The 21,052-nt window shown below is 42.5% G+C and overlaps 2 protein-coding genes and 1 pseudogene across 3 annotated transcripts; 2 read left to right on the forward strand and 1 right to left on the reverse strand.

The window, feature by feature from the left end:
• Window positions 1-86: 86 nt before the first annotated feature.
• Window positions 87-2,371, reverse strand: NDUFA2 (NADH:ubiquinone oxidoreductase subunit A2). Its single transcript, XM_080920474.1, has 3 exons — window positions 2,213-2,371; window positions 1,977-2,083; window positions 87-281 (listed from the first exon to the last, which is right to left on the reverse strand). The coding sequence occupies exons 1-3, from the start codon at window positions 2,311-2,313 to the stop codon at window positions 190-192; spliced, it is 300 nt and encodes a 99-aa protein (XP_080776600.1). The 5' UTR covers window positions 2,314-2,371; the 3' UTR covers window positions 87-189.
• Window positions 2,372-2,478: 107 nt separating this feature from the next.
• Window positions 2,479-19,460, forward strand: IK (IK cytokine). Its single transcript, XM_080919702.1, has 20 exons — window positions 2,479-2,615; window positions 3,390-3,456; window positions 4,238-4,330; window positions 7,501-7,560; window positions 7,885-8,052; window positions 8,208-8,322; window positions 8,545-8,615; window positions 8,746-8,792; window positions 13,301-13,464; window positions 14,408-14,516; window positions 15,262-15,301; window positions 15,427-15,652; window positions 15,881-15,899; window positions 16,554-16,632; window positions 17,018-17,098; window positions 17,288-17,345; window positions 18,154-18,242; window positions 18,429-18,537; window positions 19,007-19,041; window positions 19,123-19,460. Exons 1-20 carry the CDS (start codon window positions 2,600-2,602, stop codon window positions 19,148-19,150), a joined length of 1,674 nt encoding a protein of 557 aa, XP_080775828.1. The 5' UTR covers window positions 2,479-2,599; the 3' UTR covers window positions 19,151-19,460.
• Window positions 6,490-6,917, forward strand: LOC308423800 (small ribosomal subunit protein uS19-like; annotated as a pseudogene). The gene has a single exon. The product of its transcript is annotated as a small ribosomal subunit protein uS19-like (transcript).
• Window positions 19,461-21,052: the final 1,592 nt, after the last annotated feature.

The raw sequence follows: 21,052 nt of genomic DNA on the forward strand, positions 1-21,052 counted from the left end.
AAACAGTATTTTTATATAAAATGACTCTGTCTCAGTGTTTATGCAGTAAGAGGGAAGGTAATGAGGAGAACATTCTGAGCCAACACTGTACAGCATAAGCTTTATAAGGACCAAAAGAACACATTTCCCCACATTGTCTTCAGTCCAGTAGGTTTGGTGGGCTTGCTCACAGTCCTCAGTGGAGACACTTCAGGCTTTGCCACTTAGCACATTCTCCATGGCTCTGGTTACCTCATCAGCACTCAGATTGTTCAGATTCACACTCTTCTCTTGGCCAAAAGCTGAGGAAAGGTGATTTAAATGAATATCCTGCATAATGGGGGCCACAAGATTATACACGGTATTTTTTTTTTCAAAGAGATGAGAAAGGAAAGAGATGGGCTGGAGAGCTGGCTCAGTAGTTAAGAGCACTGACTGCTCTTCTAGAGGTCCTGAGTTCAATTCCCAGCAACCACATGGTGGCTCACAACTATCTGTAGTGAGATCGGATACCCTCTTCTGGTGTGTCTGAAGACAAGTACAGTGTGCTCATATGCATAAACAAATGTTTTTAAAAAAGAAAGGAAAGAGATATGGTTCACTGAACACAGTGGCTCATGGCTACACAGACAGTTCCAGGCTGACTATGGTTATATAGTGCAATGTTCCCTTTAAAAAAAAAAAAAAAGTGGTTTTCTATACTTAGCATTAATCAAGTGAATCTATTAAAATAATCCCAGGTACTAGTAGAATTTTGTATGGGAAGAAATGTGTCTGACTGAGTGATGCTTTAAAGCCACTATAGGCATTGACTACTGACCAGAGTCTAGCCTTGGCTGACTGTCCACTTTTTGGCCGGCTATAGTACTCTTAGCATAGTATGTAGTACTATGCACATACAGCAGTACACACCAAAGTTACTTCTGTCTGTCCTGTGTGCTTTAGGAGGAAACCTGTTTTATTAGTTTATAGGAGTCTTGGTTACAACAAAATTGTAGTAGGATGTGACTCTTCCCCACCCACACAAAGTCTGTTGTCAAGGCTGAAATGATTAAAATGTCACCATTTAGTTTAAGTATTACCTAACTTACTGTTAGTTAACCTATTAACAAAATTTCAGATTGTGGTAATAAATAGGACTAATGTAATGTAAAAGGCAATGTTATAACTGGTCAGGGAATGCCTTACTTTGGTGCTGCTGATCAAACCCAATGCCTCTCACATGAAAGGCAATCACCATTTTCTTTGTATATTTAAAATTTTGAGGTAACATTTCACTAAATTTCCTACTCAGGCCTCAGACAGGCCTAGAGTTTGTGATCCTCCTGCTTCTGCCTGGGAGTATCTAAAGCTGGGATTTACAGGCTGTCTCAGGAATGCCTTTTTGAGACAGTAATATGCAGTTAGAGGCAATAACAACCTGAATGATGGGAGCCAACTGTAGTATGCTATAAAGACCAATACTATTCTATTCTAGCTGGGTAATTTAAGGCGTTTCCATAATGTTTAGACTTTGTTTTCTAATATTTACAAAAGAAAAGTACCCATTCACAACATAATAAAGACTAACGAGAATGAGTTAAAGTACCTAGCGCAAGCTGTAAACATAAAGTGCTCAACGTTACTAAAATTCTCAGTCCCTGAATTTGTTCTAGCTAAGACGTGATTCTGAAGGGCCTACGCTGTCAAGAAGCATGTTTTTGACATGAAGTACACTCTGAACTGCAAAAAATTCCTGAGTCTAGCCCAAGTCCCAGTCAGACACTCACTCTCTGTATATATAAATATGAAATGTGTGTGTGTGTGTGTGTGTGTGTGTGTGTGTGTGTGTATTGCCATGAATAAAAGGCATCATACAACTAAGTAAATGTGAATTCCTTTATCAGTTCGAGTTTTGGTCCTTCAGCCCCGTTTTCCCATGACACTGGGAGGTCCCTTCTTTTTCCATCCTGTATTCTGTCAACCCGGGCGTCTGATATTCGGCGACCAGTACTCACCATAGCGGGCCCAGAGCTTGGGCTGCACGTCGGAACATTCTCGGATTAGAATGGGCAGGTTGGGGTGCGCCTTCTTCAGCTCCACGTACCGTTGCAGGATGAAATCCCTGCAGGTGGGAGGAGAGACTGCAGCTAGCGGGCAAAGGTATACGGACCCCACCCCTCCCCCAACTCCGGAGGTCAAGGTCATAGCTCCAGCTTCCGAAGCTCACTCGCCTTCCCACGCTACGCCTCACCTCACACCCTGGCTTCCCGGGGAACGCTGGCATAAGTGAATGCGAATCTCACGGAGCCCCAGCTTTGCCCCGACCACTCGGCTAGCAGCGGCGGCCGCCATCTTTGCTAGCAAAGGAGTGTCCAATCACGACCTTTCAGCTACCTCAATCGGACCAATAGCGACCCTCCAGTCTCCGCCATAGATTGAATGACGCAGGGAGGGGCGGGATAAATCTTAGCCAATGGCATGACGTCTTCGTAGCGGCCGCGTATTAGTGACGCGAAGGAAGCCGGAAGGCTCAGAACTGTGGCAGGTTTTCGTGGTGCATTGTGGATAAAAGTTTGTCGCCGCTATTTTGTGGAGGAGGAGACTTCGCGATTGCTGGCGTTGAGAGACCGCGGCCAAAATGCCAGAGCGAGATAGTAAGGCTACAGTCAACCACTTTCTTGAACGTGGGTCTAAGGAGGGCCACCAAGCTCGTGGAGTTTTCTGAATTTAAGCCAAGTGTCGTATGGCTGTTGGGCTGCCGCGCGAACTATTGGTCTTTAGAAGAGGCCCAGCTGAGCCGCCCTCAAATTTCGTATCTTGGTTAGGGACCCGAGTTTTGAATTTTTGAGGCAGCCCTACCTCTCTATTCCCTCCTTAGTAAACCATGGCTTGTACCTCTATTTTAGGGACTTGATTTGTTTGACGCGGGAGGGGAGGGGATCGCTACGCTCTCAGGCAAACCTCAAAAGTCCCAAGTAGTTGGGATTACCTGATATTGAGCTGTTTGATGTAGTTAGTACTTTAGAAGCGGTCGTTCGGGGGGACGAGGGGGGTGGGAGATTGTTGATTCGTCGTTTAGGAAAACTCGACTCTAGAACGTGGGCGACTTTTGAACTTATTTTTCTGTCTCCACTGGTCAAGTGTTGGGGTGACAGGTGCATGCCGCCACAAGCAACTCTTTTGCTCGTTTCTTTTTGACCTCGAAAACTCGACGGTCTTGATGCCTCAATCTTTCTAGTTCTGGGATTATAGGTGTGGGTCTCCACTCCCAGTTTCTGGTAATAAAGTTTCTGTAGTCCTCCCATTTCAGTACTTATTGTATAATCGCTGCTCCTCTTGTCTACCTGTGTTGCTCATTTTTATAGTCGCTAGTTTTTGTACTTCACACATTAAACAACTGATTGATTTAATTTTTTTTTTCCTTTAAGGTGAGCCCTTCTCTAACCCTTTGGCCCCAGATGGCCACGATGTGGATGATCCGCATTCCTTCCACCAGTGAGTATTTTGTCTTGGGAGTATGGAATGAGTTGAACAACGAGCAGTAGAGATGGTAGAGAGGGTGAAAGAATTCAGAGTATTTTGTTGGCAAGAATGGACCAACAGCTCATAGAAAATGGTTTGTTGAGAGGAAAATGCTATCCTATACACAACATACTAAATTTAATTTTCCCACAAAAAAGCTTAATAATAAGTTCACTTACCTTACCAAGAAGGATTAATTATGCTTAATTTTGTAAGTCATACAAAATGATTGCTTTGGTGTCAGTTTTCAGTAAAGTTGTAATTAAGGACCCCCCCCCCAAAAAAAAAAAAGAAAAGAAAAGTAAAATGAGTGCATCGGATCTCATTACAGGTGGTTGTGAGATACCATGTGGTTGCTGAGAATTGAATTCAGGACTTTGGGAAAGAGCAGTCAGTGTCTTAACCACTAAGCCATCTCTCCAGCCCTAAATATTTAGTTATCTGTTTACCTTAAGTGAATTAGGAACCTTACATAAGAGTATTTGAAGAAAAGTTATGACCAGGAAGAGTCTAGTGTTTGTTTGTGTTGCTTTATTACATATATAAAATTTTTCCCTGGTGAAAGTTAAGCACTGGAAAAAGTAAAATTGTCTTTTGTAACTTAACAAATTCGATTCCTTTTATATTTATTATTATTTTGGGTGTGTAGGTAGGTGCACATGTGGAGATGAGAGGTTAGGTCTTCATATTCCACTTTGTTATGAGATAGAGAAATGCCTAGTTAATTTTTTTTTTTTTTTACAATTTCTTACAGATCAAAACTTACCAATGAAGACTTCAGGAAACTTCTTATGACCCCAAGAGCTGCACCTACTTCTGCACCACCTTCTAAGTCACGTCACCATGAGTAAGTCTTTTTCATTCCTGTCTGTCCATTTTTGTGGAACCAGAGTTTGGTAGACTCTCAAAAGTCAGACCTCTTTTAAAGCCTCTGCTTCCAATTTCTTCTTCTTTTTTTTTTTTTTTCTTTCCCCTCTATGAAAACTGAAGTTTCAGTGATGACTGGGATGCTCTGGGTTCTCATTATTCCTTCATGAATATTGGTCACAAATGGACAGATTTCTGGGTCTGTTATTGCTGTATAGTCTATAACAGGTTTTTAAGGTGGTGTCTAATGTTAATGTCAGATATTCATGATGCTTTTTTAAAACTTGAGAGATATACATATTGATAATATACTGTCTGATGAACACTGGTTTTTGTATTGTATTGTTTTTCTTTTTTTCTCTCTCTTATTTAAGAATGCTCTGATTATGTAACCAGGGCTAGTCTTGTGTGCTGGCTGGTTTTATGTGTCAACTTGACACAAGCTGGAATTATCACAGAGAAAGGAGCCTCCGTTGAGGAAATGTCTCCATGAGATCTGGCTGTAAGGCATTTTCTCAGTTAGTGATCAAGGGTGGGAGGCCCCATTGTGGGTGGTGCTGGTACTCTTGGGTTCTATAAGAAAGCAAGTTGAGCAAGCCAGGGGAAGCAACCAGGAGGTAATATCCGTCCGTGGCTTCTGCCTCAGCATCTGCTTCCTGACCTGTTTGAGTTCCAGTCCTGACTTCTTTTGGTGATGAACAGCGATATGGACAATGTAAACTGAATAAACCCTTTCCTCCCCAACTTGCTTCTTGGTCATGATGTTTTGTGCAGGAATAGAAATCCTGAATAAGACAGATTGGTACCAACATAGTGGGGTATTCCTATGACAACCTGACCATGTTTTGGGGAGGACTGTGGGAGGACTTTGGAATTTTGAGCTAGAAGAGCCACTGGGATGTTAAGAGCTCTGTGGGATGTTCTGTAGGAGCTTGGAAAATAATGTTGAAAACAGTGCAGAAGATGGAGGCCTGGCTTTTGAAATTTCAGAGGGAAGATTAAAGACTTATCAGAGCTGTTGATGTTTTGATTGTGAAGATTCTGTGGTTTTGGTTAACTGGGGCTGAAGAATCAGCTGTGTGTATCTGTGACAAGATACCAGAACCACTAAAGCAAAACTTCTGCATTACTGGGACTATTGATGCTGGTTAGCTGGAGCTAAGAAATTAGTGGTGATTAAGAAGAGACCAGCATCATTGAGGTGAAATCTTCTGGAGAGTGTTTTCTGAAAGAACAAAGAGGCTGTGTTCCAGAGATAGCCAAAGTTCTACCTCATGCTTTGGTAATATGTAAGAGTCACCCAGGTTTTGAAGGAATGAAGGGGTCATGAATAGCAACTGAGACTTGCCACTGTGAGAGCCCATGGAAGGTCATTGGTGAAGGTGCAGCCTCATTTGCAATGATTGCCCCAGGACTGAATGGGTCATGCAAAGGAGTTGAGGCTTGGCACCACAAAGAGAACCTTTGAGAGGCTATTGGTGAAGCCTAGTTGCAGTGGAAGACAGCAGTGTTTAGGAGATCCCAGTACCATAAGATGACCACCAAGAGCAGCATCAGGAGTGGAGAACAAGCAGCTGGAACCTAGAAGACAAGGTGTGTGCTACAAAGGGCCCAGAAGTTCATGAGTGGATCCCAGACATTGGATGGTTGGTTAGTGTTTAATTTTGCTTTTGATTGTGACTGTGCCCTGATACTTTTTCCTCTTGAAGAAAGAAGTGGTACCCACAGTTAAGTGACTTTGAATTAAAAGAGACTTTAATTTTTAAAAGAAATTGGAAATTTTAAAAGGATTACAATTTTAATATGTAAAATTTGTAAAGACTGGGACTTTTAAGGTTATTTAGATCTTGGGGATGAATAAGAAAGTAAGGGTTGAGGCTTTATAGTGATGTGTTTTGTTTGTCAAGTTGACAAGGCATCAATTGTGCTGGCTGGTTTTATGTATCAACTTGACACAAGGTAGAGTTATCACAGAGAAAGGAGCCTCCCTTGAGGAAATGCATCCCTGAGATCCAGATGTAAGACATTTTTTCAATTAGTGATCAAGGGTGGAGGGCCCATTGTGAGTGGTGCCATCCCTGGGCTGGTACTCTTGGGTTCTATAAGAAAGCAAGTTGATTTTTCTGAGGGGCTGCCAAGATGGCTGAAGTGGAGCAGAAGAAGAAGCAGCCCTTCCACAAGTTCATCTACTTTGGTGTGCACCTCGACCAACTGCTAGACATGTCCTATGAGCAGCTGATGCAGTTGTGGCGCTCACCAGAGGTGGTGCCTTAACCGTGGTCTGAGACAGAAGCAGCACACACTGCACTGCTAAAATGCTTGAGAAAGGCCAAGAAGGAGGCACCACTCATGGAGAAGTCCAAGGTGGTGCAGACCCATCTGAGGGACATGATCATTCTGCCTGAGATGGTTGCCAGCATGGTGGGTTTGTACAAACAGCAAGACCTTCAACTAGGTGGAGATGATTGGCCACTACCTGGGTGATTTCTTCATCACCTACGAGCCCGTGAAGCAGGGCTAGGCCCATCCATATTGGCGCCACCCACTCCTCCCGATTCATCCCCTAAAGTAGCGGAGGCCAATAAAGACTCATTATTTTGATCCCTGGGGGAAAAAAGAAGAAAGCAAGTTGAACAAGCCAGGGGAAGCAAGCCAGTAAGCAATATCCTTCCATGGCCTCTCCATCAGCTCTCTGCTTCCTGACCTGTTTGAGTTCCAGTCCTGACTTCCTTTGGTGATAAACAGCAATGTGGAAGTGTAAGCTGAATAAATCCCCTTTTTCCCAACTTGCTTCTTGGTCATGATGTTTGTGCAGGAATAGAAACCCTTATTAAGACAAATTAGTGCCAGGAGGAAGGGTATTCTGTGACAACCTGACTAAGACACCTTGTCACTTTGTAGACAAGTTTGGCCTTATGCTCACAGAGACCTACTGAGTGCTGAGCTTAAAGGTATGTGCTGTCACAACTGGCTGTTCTGCTTTTTTTTTCTTCTTGAGACATTGTCTAGACTTGACTGGACTTTACCATGTAGTCCAGGCTAGCCATGAGTTTATCCTATTATCTCAGCCTCTGATATGTTCTCAATGCCTTGTGAGGTTTAAGGGCTGGGACATTATTTTACTATGGGTGAGTTTCTTGTATCTTCTAGGATGCCAAGAGAGTACAATGAGGATGAAGACCCAGCTGCACGAAGGAGGAAAAAGAAAAGGTAAAGGGATGGTGGAGGAGATTGCTTTGTAAGGTGAATACTGTTTGTGGGCAGAGGAGTTAGAGGAGCTATATAGTAACAGATGGGGTTTCCTACTGTGAAGATACAACTGAGAGGGCATGTGATAGTAGTAAAAAGAAAATCTGAGTTAGAGGAAACTGAATTTCTGATGCTGAAGACGATCAAGAGTTGACTGGTAGTTCTGTCAGTATATACATAGTTTTCACCACAGAGAGCTACTAAAGATACAGGGAAAGAGGAACATTTGCGTTCCCTTGAGACAAGAGTTGCTAAGCCATACATATTTCTTTTCTCTGGTCACAGTTACTATGCCAAGCTTCGCCAGCAAGAAATTGAGAGAGAACGAGAACTCGCAGAGAAATACCGGGACCGAGCCAAGGAACGGAGAGATGGTGTGAACAAAGATTATGAGGAAACTGAGCTGATTAGTACCACAGCCAACTACAGGGCTGTGGGCCCCACTGCTGAGGCGTGAGTAGGAGATCCTAAGGCCTGTTTTCATCCTATGAGAGACAGTCACACTATATGTTTCTTACAATTTAACCTACTCTAGAGCATACTCTTGACATTTCAGAAGGAGCTTGTTATTCATAAAGGACGGTTTCTATGGTTCTTTCCTTATTCAGGGATAAATCAGCAGCAGAGAAGAGAAGACAATTGATTCAGGAGTCTAAATTCTTGGGTGGTGATATGGAGCACACCCATTTGGTGAAAGGCTTGGATTTTGCTTTGCTTCAAAAGGTGAGTCTTTTGGGGGAAAGAAATACTAGTGTTCATGCTTAGACATTTTCGAAGTGAAAGACACATGATTGTTCAGACCATTAGTTTGGCAAAATAATTATTGGTGGTCTGTCTGTAGAACTTGTGGCTGAATTCCTTGGGGACGGCTTCCTTTGTCACCCTGGTGTGGTTAAGGGTCTGAATCCCTCACTTTTTTCTTTGTACACTTGTGTACTTCGTTAGGTACGTGCTGAGATTGCCAGCAAAGAGAAGGAGGAAGAGGAACTCATGGAAAAGCCCCAGAAGGAAACCAAGTGAGTTGGTAGCAGAGAGCGCTCAATGGTTGGACGAGGACACTTAAAGTGGGGCATATTTTAGTGCTCCCACATTTTCTTCTGTTTTTACTGTCTTCCCCTCACCCCCAATATTTTCTTCTATTTTTAGGAAAGATGAGGATCCTGAGAACAAAATTGAATTTAAAACACGGCTTGGTGAGTAGTTTATATAGTAGTAATTACATTTTAGGTAAATTATAAGGAAGTTTTTTGTTTTTTTTTCCAGACAAGGTTTTTCTATGTAGAACTGGCTGTCTTGGAACTCACTTTGTAGACCAGGCTGGCCTCAAACTCACTGAGATCTACTCTCTTCTGCTTCACAAGTGCTAGGACTAAACGTGGTCCATCACACCTGGCATGAAATATTTTTATAGGCTCAGACGTGGACTTAATTATGTCTCTTCAGTTAGACCAGAAGCCTTTTTTATATGTATGTATCAAAGAAGGGTGGATAGGTTGGAGGTGATAGTGCATCCTTGTAGATCTAGACCTCACATGGCTGAGGTGGGAAGATTGCCAGATGAAGGTCAGCATTGGGTACTTAACAAGTCCCTGCCTTGAACAGCTCAAAATAACTGATAGTATGGTGCTGCATACCTGTAATCCCAGCATTCCAAGGATAATCAAGAGTTGGGCAAGCCCGGGCTGCATAACAAGACTCCCATCCCAAATACAAAGGAAGGGAAGGGCCAATAAATAAAGCCAATTAGTTTTTTTTTTTTTTTTTTTCCCAAGTCTTCCCTGCACTTTATTGTTGCCTCTTAGAGATGTGACCCCTGCTGACATTCGCACATTGGGAGGGGGGCACCTATCAGACTGGAGTAACCACAGCAAGGGAAAGAGGCTGGGCCCAACCCCCACCCCAGGGCCAAAGCAGCAGCTAGAAATTGGAGTCTTGGGAAAGCAAGAATCCCGAGCTCAGGAAGCTGCCTAGGACTGGGGAAGAGAGCGTTCCCAAGTCCAAAAAGGAGACCCAGGTCGGGGTGGCCTCTGAGCAGAGTAAGCCCCTCCAGGGTCCCCACCCCACACCTGCCAGGGCAGGATGTGAGGCACCGACCCTGGTCCAGCCCAGGGCAGGTGGCAGCTCACCGTTCCTGTCGTGGGTGGTTGTACTGTCCTGTCCTGTCCTCACGGTACCTGCCTGCCTTTGCCAGCTCAGCACAGGCACTAGATCCCTCCTGCTGACTACTCTAAGCTCTTGCTGTCGGAACCCACAATCACACCTGGCTCAAGCCGCAGCCTGTCCCGGCTTAGTGATGACCTCACTGTCCACCCATGGCCCAGGACATAAAGTGGCATTCTGGGTATGCCCTCTTCCTCACCCTAATATCTGCATCACCCTCCTCCTGCCCAGTTACGCACCTGCAGCCTAGAGCCAGGCTCCTCATTTACTGCCACAGAACTGCCCAGCCACTTCCCACTGCCCTGAGAAGAAAACCCCTTCATTCTACACTTGATCTGGTTGCAGTGGCCAGGTTTCTGGTTCTTGTAATAAAACAAACCACTTCCAGCCTCAGGTCCTTCGGCCTTACAGTTTCCTCAACTCAAATTTGTTTCCCAAAGGTCTTCCCCCAGCCTGTCCCCTTTCTCAGCCTAGTTTCTCCAAATACCTCGCCTACTTCACCTCAAGCACGTCTGTACGTGCGCGCACAAGAACTCAAGCCCCACCAGATGAGGGAGCCTCCTCTTCCCTCCTGCTTCACTCTGTGCCTACAACTGTGCTAAGCACAAAGTAGCAGCTCAATAAATAGTTGCTAAATGCAGAACAAAGGGGAACCCTGGGAAAAGGGAGCCAGTGGTTTCTGAGGACTGTCCAGGGGCTCTCTAGTCCAAAGTGACTCCTCAGGCAACATGGTAACTGTGGAAGAAGACCTTGACAGAGGCTCCAATTAGTTTTTTTAAAGCTGAGCATAAAACCAAATAACAAAAATATAGAGAAGGTATCATGGGTGACTAGAGAGAGAATTCAGTAAATTGGTAAAGTGTTTTTTTGCAAGTACAAGCATGAAGACCTGAATTGTTACTTGGAACCCTTGTATAAAAGCTAGGTGTAGTGGTACTTTTATAATTTCAGTGCTGGGGGCCTGGACATAGGTGGGTTCCTAGGTCTTGCTGGCCACCCTGCTTAGCCAACTTGGTGTGAAAAGGATGGTGTTTAAGGCTGACATCTAAAATGACTGTTGGCTTTCACGTGTACACACATGAAAAGAATGTAGCATGTTTAGTGGTTAAAAAACTATGGAGAGACATGGATTTGATTCTTCCTGAGGAAATCACAGTAGGTGTGTAACTTTGCTCACTTTTCTCATTTATAAAGATAGCCTAATGTGTACCTGTGTGATTGTTTAGGAATGAAGAGAAATGAAATGTATAATAATGTGTATAATGTATATGCAGTATAGAGTTTTTCTATCGTCATTAATAAAATCTTAAACCAGCTGGGTGGAGCTGATCCATAAGGCAAGTGGATCTCTGAGTTCAAGGCCAGCCTGGTCTGCGGAGTGCATTCCAGGACAGCCAGGGCTACACAGAGAAACCCTGTTTCAAAAAACCAAAAAGACCATCTTAAGCCTCTGGTGTAGGTACACACTTTTTTGTTATTAAATTTTTTTTGGTAATATTTATTTATTTTTATATAAGTACACTGTAGCTGTCTTCAGACATACCAGAAAAGGACATCAGATCTCATTACAGATGGTCATGAGCCACCATATTGTTTCTGGGATTTGAACTCAGGACCTCTGGAAGAATAGTTAGTGCTTTTAACCAATGATCCATCTCTCCAGCCCGTTAAAATTCTTTTATACAATATATCCCAACTTCAGTCTTGTCTTCTCCCTCCACTCTTCCTATTCACCAATCCCCCACTCATCTCTTCTCCTTAGATTCACTGTTACTCCATTTCTCCTCAGAAAAGAACAGTCTTCCCAGTGATATCACATGAACACAGCATTACAAGATGGAATAGGACTGGGCACAAACCATCATATGAAACCTTGACGGGACAACCCAGTAGGAGGAAAGTGGTCTCAAGAGCAGGCAAGAGTCAGAGACACCTCCTCTCCCACTGTTAAGGACTCCCACAAACACTCTAGGTCAAAAACTACAGTATGTATACAAAAGCCTAGCACAGACCCATGTAGCCTCCATGTTTGCTCCTTCAGTCTCTGAGCCTCTATGAGTCCTGTTTAGTTGATTCTGTGGGTTGTATTCTCTGGCTCCTACAATCCTTCCATCTCTTCTTGGGGAGCAGAGTTCCCCAAGCTCCACCCAACACTTAGGTGTGGTTCTCTGCATCTGCTCCCATCAGTTGCCAGAGGAAACCTTTCTGATGTTGATTGGTCTAGCCACTGATCATGAGTATAGCAGAATATATTAGGAATCATTTCAGTTGACTTTTTTTTTTTTTTTTTTGGTCAGTAGTGTTTGGTTGGTCTCTCTTACAAGTTCTGAGCCACCATTGCCCCAAGATATATTACAGGCAGAACAAGTGTGGGTTAGAGGTTTTGTGGCTGGGTTGGTGTCTTAGTTCCACCACTGGGAACATTGCCAGGTTACTGAAGATGGCTGTTTCAGGTTTTGTATCGTTCATTACTAGGAGTCCTCACTAGGTCATCCTCATAGGTTCCAGGAAATTTCCATTGCACTAAGTTTCTACATCTTCCCCTAAAGAACTCCCTTCTAGTCGTGTCCCCCTCCCCACTCCCTCTGCCTTTCCCTCCTGTTCCCATCTCCTGGCACATGCCTTTAAGCCCATAACTTAGGAGGCAGAGGTTGGCAATCATTATGAGTTTGAGGGCAGTCTGGACTACAGAGTGAGTTCCAGGACAACCAAGGCTACACAAACCCTGTTTTGGGATCCTCCATAAACAAACAAACAAACAAACAAAAAGGCAAAAAACTTAAACATTGTGGCCAGCAAGATAACTCAGCTGGTAAAGTGTTTGTCTTCCAAGTCAGTTCATCTAAGTTTGATCCTCATTACCTACAAAAGGTGGAAGGGTAGACATGACTATATAAAGTTATTCTCTGACTTCCAGATGTGTACATGTCCTTTATGCAGTCATAAAACACATTATCCATACATACAATGATAATAGTAAATTCTTAAAAATTAACAACCAAACAACAAAAAAACCCCTAGAACCTCTTAACCTTCATCCTTCTTCCACAAAGTCACCAAATATAGGATGGGCACATAGTATTCTTGAGAAGGCAATATAGAATAGTAATAGCTCAATTTGGAGACTTCCTTGGATCTACTTTGTTCTTTGTTACTTGGTAGATGTGAATTTATATAAATCGCATAATTCTCAAGTTTAGGGTTTTTTGTTTTTTGAGACAGGGTCTCATTATGTAGCTATTGTCATTCACTGTGTAGACCAGGTTGGCCTTGAACTCACAGAGATTCACCTCTCTCTCTCTCTCGTGCTGGAATTAAAGGCATTCAGCACCACTGTGTGGCAGCTTTAGTATTGTTTTCAGTAGAAAGTAATAATGCTGTCTCACAGAGTAGGGCTTTTTGAAGATGTAATGTGGCAGAGCATAAATAGCACTTGGCCCGATGCCCAGCACAGAGTAGGTGACTAATACATAATACATAACACATGTCTGCTGTAACAATGGAAGTTACAGCCAGTTTGCTAATCTTTCCTTTTCTATAGGCCGAAATGTGTATCGGATGCTTTTCAAGAGTAAATCATATGAGCGAAATGAGCTGTTCTTACCAGGACGTATGGCGTATGTGGTAGATCTGGATGATGAATATGCAGACACAGATATCCCCACTACTCTTATACGCAGCAAAGCTGATTGTCCCACCATGGAGGTGAGTAACCAAGTTCTAAGAACCTGTCATATAGTCTTCAAATCTGCTTTGCCCTTGTCCTGTTCCTGATCTACTGTATCCTTATGTTTTATTTCATTTTATTTTTAAAAATCTTCTCAGTCTCAGTTGAATACACTTGTCTTCACCAGAAATATTCTTTAAAGCAGTTTCTTACTGGAGCTATTAAAAGACTATTTTTCCTACTCCTAGTTCAGAGTAGTTTTTGTTAGTTTGTTTGGTTTGGTTTTTCAAGATGAAGTTTCTCTGTATACCCTTTGCTGTCCTGGAACTCACTCTGTAGACTGGCCTCAAACTCCGAGATCTGCCTGCCTCTGCCTCCTGAGTAAGATCAAAGGTGTGGACCACCACCAACTGGCTAGTGTAGTGTTTTTGTTGAAATGTAATTCCCATACTATATAATTTACCCTTTTAATGTCCACAGCTAATAGTTTTATTATACTCATGAAATTGTACAGCCACTACCATTATAGTAGCATTTTCCTCAAAAGAAACCTTGTACTCTTTTAACATCCATTACCTGAATCTCTCCTCTATCTTCCATTAATAGATTTTACACATGACTAAAGTGATGTTTTATAAATGCAAATTTTTGTTTCACAACTGTGTAGAAGTTTTCTGTGGTTTTTTGTTCTTAGGATTCAGAATAAAAAGTCTGAGACCCTACAACAGCTGGACTTCTAGTCTTTTCTCAGCATGTTTTCTAAATCCCCTTGGTTTTTTGAATGTTTTATACTAATTTTTGATCCAGGGCCTTTTCTCATGATATTCATCTGTTTCGAGTGTGTCTTTATTACACCTTCTTAGGAGTCATCTGCCAAGCTAACAACTGTCTATAACTTGCCCTCGAATTTAAGTGAATGGAAAATAAGACGATGAGATTCCTGCTAAGAGGGATATTATTCTTGCTTCTTGGTTTTTCCAGGCCCAGACAACACTGACTACAAATGACATTGTTATTAGCAAGCTCACCCAGATTTTGTCATACCTGAGGCAGGGAACCCGAAACAAGAAGCTCAAGAAGAAGGATAAAGGTACCTTATGGGAAGGGAAGGGACTTTCCTCTTAGAGGAACATTTGGTGAAAACAAAGTTTCTTGAAGCCTCTGTCTCATAGACATTGAATGGCTTCTAGATAGTGGAGGAAAAGGATGAAATGCATTGGGGCAGGAGTATGTCTAAATTCTGCTTGACCCACTCACAACCCACTGGTTGGGTTTGAAGTATCAAGGAGAGTGGGGAGGTTTTGTCTATCTTAAACAGCAGATGGTTAAAAGGCACTGAAGCCACTGAGGAGCTGAGCAGTCAAGAGCATCCAGGCTTGATTCCCAACACCCTCAGGGTTGATCACAACCATCTATAATTCCAAGGGATCCAGAACCACCTTCTTGCCTCCAGGTGCACCAGGCACATATGTAGTACACAGACATTCAATAGGCCGAAAAGCTATACACATTAAAATTGGTATTTTGTTGGTGGTGGTAGTTTTGTTTTTTAGACATGTTTCTTGATGTAGTCCTGACTGCCGTGGAATTCAATATATAGACCAAACTGGCCACAGACATTTGCCTGCCTCTGTGTCCCAGATGCTGGGACTAAAGGCGTGCCTCATTTAAAAAAATATTAATTAATTACTTAATTTCAGAATGTAGCATGGTGTTTTATTCACTTAATCTCGATTGAGGCCTCCTGCACCGCCTCTCCTCCCTTCCCATCCTTAAAAAACAGAACATTTTTTTAAAAATTAAGAAAGCACTGAGAAATGTTCTTTACAATGCAGGAAAACTGGAAGAAAAGAAACCTCCTGAGGCTGACATGAAGTATGTATCCCAGCCCCACATATTTCTGAACAAGATATTTGTGTTTCTTGTCTTTGGCCCTTTTGGAGAAATGGCCAACATGGGTATGTACGATTTTAGCAATAAGTGAAACCTGTTTTTCTCAGCATTTTTGAAGACATTGGGGATTATGTTCCTTCCACAACCAAGACACCTCGGGACAAGGAGCGTGAGAGATACCGGGAACGTGAACGTGATCGGGAACGGGACAGAGACAGGGAGCGAGACCGGGAGCGAGACCGGGAGAGGGAGAGAGAGCGAGACCGGGAACGGGAACGAGAGGAGGAAAAGAAAAGGCACAGCTACTTTGAGAAGCCAAAAGTGGATGATGAGGTGAGATGTGGGCTCTAGATACCAGACTGTAAAAACTGACCCTTTCTAGCCAGGTATAGGACCCATTTCCTCAGTAGCTTTGTAATTTCACAATAATAACTGGCCAGCTAACGGAGGATGGGATTAATCTTGCAAATGGGCAGAAGTAGATTAGGGAGTCATTTCAGACTCGAGGGAGAGGTGAATGTAAATTCCTTATAATAATACTTCAATTTTGTTTTCTTTTAGCCCATGGATGTTGACAAAGGTGGGTTGTGTCTACAATGTCTTGGATTTCTCCAGCCATCTACTCTCCTTGCAGAACTCTGCTGCTTTCAACTAATGAAGACAGCATTTGGGGGACTGCCTAGTTTTAGGCCTTCATAAGAACCATGTGTTAATTTATGGACTAGATGGGGCACGTTTGCTCTTATATATAATTAAGTTCTGAAGTTTTGTGGTGAAGCTGAGCTTGAGTGTGGAGTGTTCTAGTTGTCCTGGTAACCAGAATAGCTCATTAGTTGGAGTTTGGTTAAAGTCTAGATAGATAAAAGGATTCCTTTACTTTACAAGTATGTTTTAACTATTAAGATGTATTCACCTGTAATCTCAGCATTCTGGAGACTGAGGTAAGATCTGAAGTTCAAGGACAATCTAAACGCCTTAGTTCTAGGTCAGCCTGGGCTACATGGTGAGACTGCCTAAAATGCAAACAAAAAGTTAAAAACAAAACGCCCAGAACTACCATGTTTATTTGATTCCAGGAATTAAGTTCAGGTTGTTAGGCTTGGAAGCAGAGGTTATTGCCTGCTAGATACCTTGTGAGTCCCATAAAAACATTTTTAGGGCTTGGAATCAGGTTAGTGGGAGGAGGTTGTAAAAACATCAGTTCAAATCTAAGCAGAGTTGTCTTTTCTTCCAGGACCTGGATCTGCAAAAGAGTTGATCAAGTCCATCAATGAAAAATTTGCTGGGTCTGCTGGCTGGGAAGGCACTGAATCATATCCTATATTTACATTTCTCCCTGGGTTTGAATTTTTTTCTTTATTTATATTGAAACAGGATCTCTCTCTGTAGCTTAGGTTGGCCTGTAACTTGAGATCCTCCTGCCTCTGTTTTGAGTGCTGAGATTGACATGCACTCTTATGCCTGGCTGTTTCTGGGTTGTAGAGAGCCATTTTCTTTCCACCCAGCTCAGTTGTTTCTCTGTTCCTGTCTTTGCTCTTTTTTATGCTGTGTTTTGGCTACGATGAAATGCTATGTACCAACCAGAGAACCAGTTCAGGCTTACAACTGGCTTCTGAAATGTTCGTGTTGAAGCCTCTAGCTTCTGGTCCCTCTTGACTGAATCCTGTCAATGATGGAATTTTCTTTAACATAGCATATGTTGAAGAAGCCAGAAGATAAGAAGCAGCTGGGTGATTTCTTTGGCATGTCCAACAGTTATGCGGAATGCTATCCAGCCACGTAAGTGAGACCCTAACTAAGGGAGGTTGGGATGACTGGGTGACAGGATGTAAATTTGGCCTGTTGAGAGCTAAGGACATTTTCTACTTGTGTGAATTCTTCTATTTAGTTCTGGGATATTTATCAGGTGGGTTTCTGAATAAAATATAGTAATATGGATCTAATGTATTTAACTCTTTTTCTCTTTAGGATGGATGACATGGCTGTAGATAGTGATGAGGAGGTAGACTACAGCAAAATGGACCAGGTATGAAGTTAAACGGGTATTTAAGGATGTTAGGGACCTTTGATCAGCAATTTTATTTTATTTTTTTAATATTTAGTATGTGCCATTCATGAGTATGAGGTCAGAGTACAACTTGTGGGATACAGTTCTCCCTGTAGTGATTGTTTATAAACATGATTTTGTTTCATTGCTTTGTTTTTGAGACAGTATCTTGTAGCCCAGGCTGGACATATAGCTGAGGATGACTTAAAACTCTTGATCCTCTTGCCTCTGCTTCTCTGGTCCTGGGATTTTAGATGACAGGTGTACACTACCATTCCCAAATAAAAGAAAATGTATTTACTTTTAGCTGCTGGGAATTGAACCCAGGAACCTTAGCATCTCAGCTAGTAATATACCACTGAGCATTTCTAAGACTCAGAGAAACTTCTTGTTTTCTGATGTCCTAGGGATCAAACTGAGGGCTTCACACATGCTAAGCAAGTGCTTTATTGCTGAGCCACCTACCCAAGAACATGGTTTAATCTTGGAGCTGTGTTTAATTTTACTTCTGCCATTTGCTTGTTTTGTTGCCTTGCCTCCCTATTTACAAATGTCTTTGCTTCTATATCAGAGAAATAGAAATATAATTCTTACTTTAGAATCTTTGTTAGAGTTAAGGTATATGTTTAGTATTCAGAGTAATGTGTGTATTGTAAGTACTTAGGAAACATTAGGGTAGGATTTATTACTGGTGGGTTATTATTATCTGGAATTGTGGGTGTCTGGTTTTATTTCAGAGAAAATGGAAAATTCCCTTCCATTGATAGCCCTATCTGCTCTACTACAGGGTAACAAGAAGGGTCCCTTAGGCCGCTGGGATTTTGATACTCAGGAGGAATACAGCGAGTATATGAACAACAAGGAGGCTTTGCCCAAGTGAGTAAATATGGGCAAAGAATGAGGATTTGACATTTTGGTGAACTAGCCAGTATTGGGTAAGCGGTACACTGTAGTGTAGCTGCAATGTTTCTGGATGGGTACTTTGCCCACAGGGCTCTTTAAGAAAACCTTCCTATTGCTATGAGACCTCTCATGCCTTCTTTCCACAATGGCCCTTTCCAGGGCTGCATTCCAGTATGGCATCAAGATGTCTGAAGGACGGAAGACCAGACGATTTAAAGAAACCAATGATAAGGCAGAACTTGATCGACAGTGGAAGAAAATAAGTGCTGTTAGTAGACTCTTCTTTCTTTTTGTTGTTTGTTTTGTTTTGTTTCGAGACAGGGTTTCTGTGTGTAGTCATGGCTATCCTGGAGTAATCTTGGCTATCCTAGAACTCACTTCTGTAGACCAGGCTGTCCTTGAACTCAGGAATTTGCCTGCCTCTGCCTTCTGAGTAATTGGAATTAGATGTACGACCCCACCCCCTGGCATAGAGTTCTGCCTGCATGTACACAGGCACACCAGAGAGGGCCTCAGATCCCATTACAGGGGGTTGTGAACCACCATGTGGTTGCTGGGAATTGAACTTCAATAGTGGACTCTTTTAGGTGGGAGGGTTCCAGTTGAGAAGAAACATTGATAGAATCCAGGAACAGGCAGGTGGAGCAGCCATGGGAATTGAGAGAGGTTACCTTTGAGCTTTAGGTGGACTTAGGTTACTAACAGCATGCTTATAAACTACTACTGTCCTTTTACAGATCATCGAGAAGAGGAAGAAGATGGAAGCTGATGGGTGAGCAGCATCTCTATTGGGCCTGGTGAGAACTGTTCAGTGTACTGATCCTATGCTGATCTACTTTTCTTTTGATTTCAGGGTTGAAGTGAAAAGACCAAAGTACTAATCTCTAGTTCCATCTGTCACCACATGGCTCTTAGTTGCTTGTTTCTACAATTCCTTAAAAGGTTGCAAACTTTTTTTGTTTATGTTTATAACTGTTTATTGTATAACTCTTTATAGATCTGTGTCCCAATGCTAAGACTAATGACAATGCAACACCATGTCCAGCATGTTCAATTAAAATTAGTTAAACCTGGGCTGGAGAAATGGCTCAGTGATTAAGAGCACTAACTGCTCTTCCAGAGGTCCTGAGTTCAAATCCCAGCAACCACATGTAATGAGATCTGATAGAGTGTACTTATATATAATAAATAAATAATCTTTTAAAAAATTAGTTAAACCTGCTGTCTTTTCTGTGTTGGGCATTCCTTCTTAAGGGTCCCATAAGAAGGCTAGTCTCAGTAATCGTATTGAATGTTAGGTCTCATCTGAGGTGCCTATCAACATATCAAAGCTGACACTGGCTGCCAGGTTCTCCCAGCATACCTCAGTCCCTACCTATTCCAGGATCCTCCTGGGTGGCATACTCTACCCTAAACTCCTGGGCTTTCCTTTCCTCCAGCTTCTCTGATTCCTATATAACCCATCCATTTTGGTTACATACCCCCTTTTGGCCTCTTGGCAGCTACTCCAGGTAACTCCCTTCATCCCGCCCCCCTCTCACATGGCCTGGTTTAAGATCATGTTCATTTCACCCTTCCAAATGCCTCTGGCTGTTCTCCCTCATATCTACACTAAACCTCCACCGTACCTAGGAACAATTATGTCTTTTTTTTTTTTTTTTTCCCCATTTAATCAGTCTTTTTCCTATACTGATTCTAGGTTTCTAAACCATAAGGCTGTTTATTTACTAGGCCAGTTTCCAGGGGAGAAAGAAAGAGTCATTGGTAGGCAAGAGAATTGTCAGGTTGAATGGTCAGACCTACTCGCCAGGGTCCTAATCCAAGAGTAGGGATTCTCTGGGGATTAAGATCATCCTGATATCTTGTCATGGCTTCATAGGCTTGAGCTCTTAGTGAAGTTGTGTTAATGAAAGTCACCTGTGGAAACAAAAACTTCTCATGAATTTATGCCTTTAGGGGAGCATTAGTAGTGCTGAATTAAACTCAAGACCTTCTTGGCTAAAAGACTAATGGGTGGTGGGTACCTTGAGGTTAAAACTGGCATATCCTCTTGAACCTTTTACCCTGAGAAGTTTGTTGAGGCCCAGAGTAGGACTACTCTGGGGTTCATTAGGTATTCATTAGGCTCTCTACTCTTTCTGGCTGAATTCTGAGCCCATGATCTGTGGTTTCCCTAGATCCAAAGGAAGCTAGAATGTCACTAAACTTAGCTCTTGACTTTGTTCATTTTCATCTTGATAGGAAAGGGTATTTTTGTTTTGGTGGTGTTTCACATCAAACTCAGCTCTGCATACTAGACAAGCACTCTACTACTGAAGCCCCAGTTGTAGGAAAGTGCTTTTTAAGAAACTCAATAATGAAAAAAAGAGGGGGGTGGGGTGGGGGCTGGGGAACGAACTCAGTGGTTGGTTAAGAGCAGTAGCTGCTCTTCCAGAGGTCCTGAGTTCAAATTCCAGCAACCACATGGTGGCTCACAACCATCTGTAACGAGATCTGATGCCCTCTTATGTTGTGACTGAAAACAGTAACAGTGTACTGATATAAAATAAATAAATAAATCTTTAAAAAAAGAAACCCAATAATGCTTCAGAGGTAAAAAATGGGCTGTCTTCAACAGTACCTAGAAATGGCTTTAAACAAATGATGTCTTGGTCCCATGGTTGTAGGGCTTGGTTCTAATTAGGAACAAAGTCACAGAGACATGATTCATGTGGATACTTAGAGTCGATAAAATTAAGATCTGCGGGTTCACTTAACAATTTAATATTGTTTCTACAAGTACT

Source organism: Micromys minutus (genome assembly GCF_963924665.1).
Source record: "Micromys minutus genome assembly, chromosome: 8".
NCBI classification, from domain to species: domain Eukaryota; kingdom Metazoa; phylum Chordata; class Mammalia; order Rodentia; family Muridae; genus Micromys; species Micromys minutus.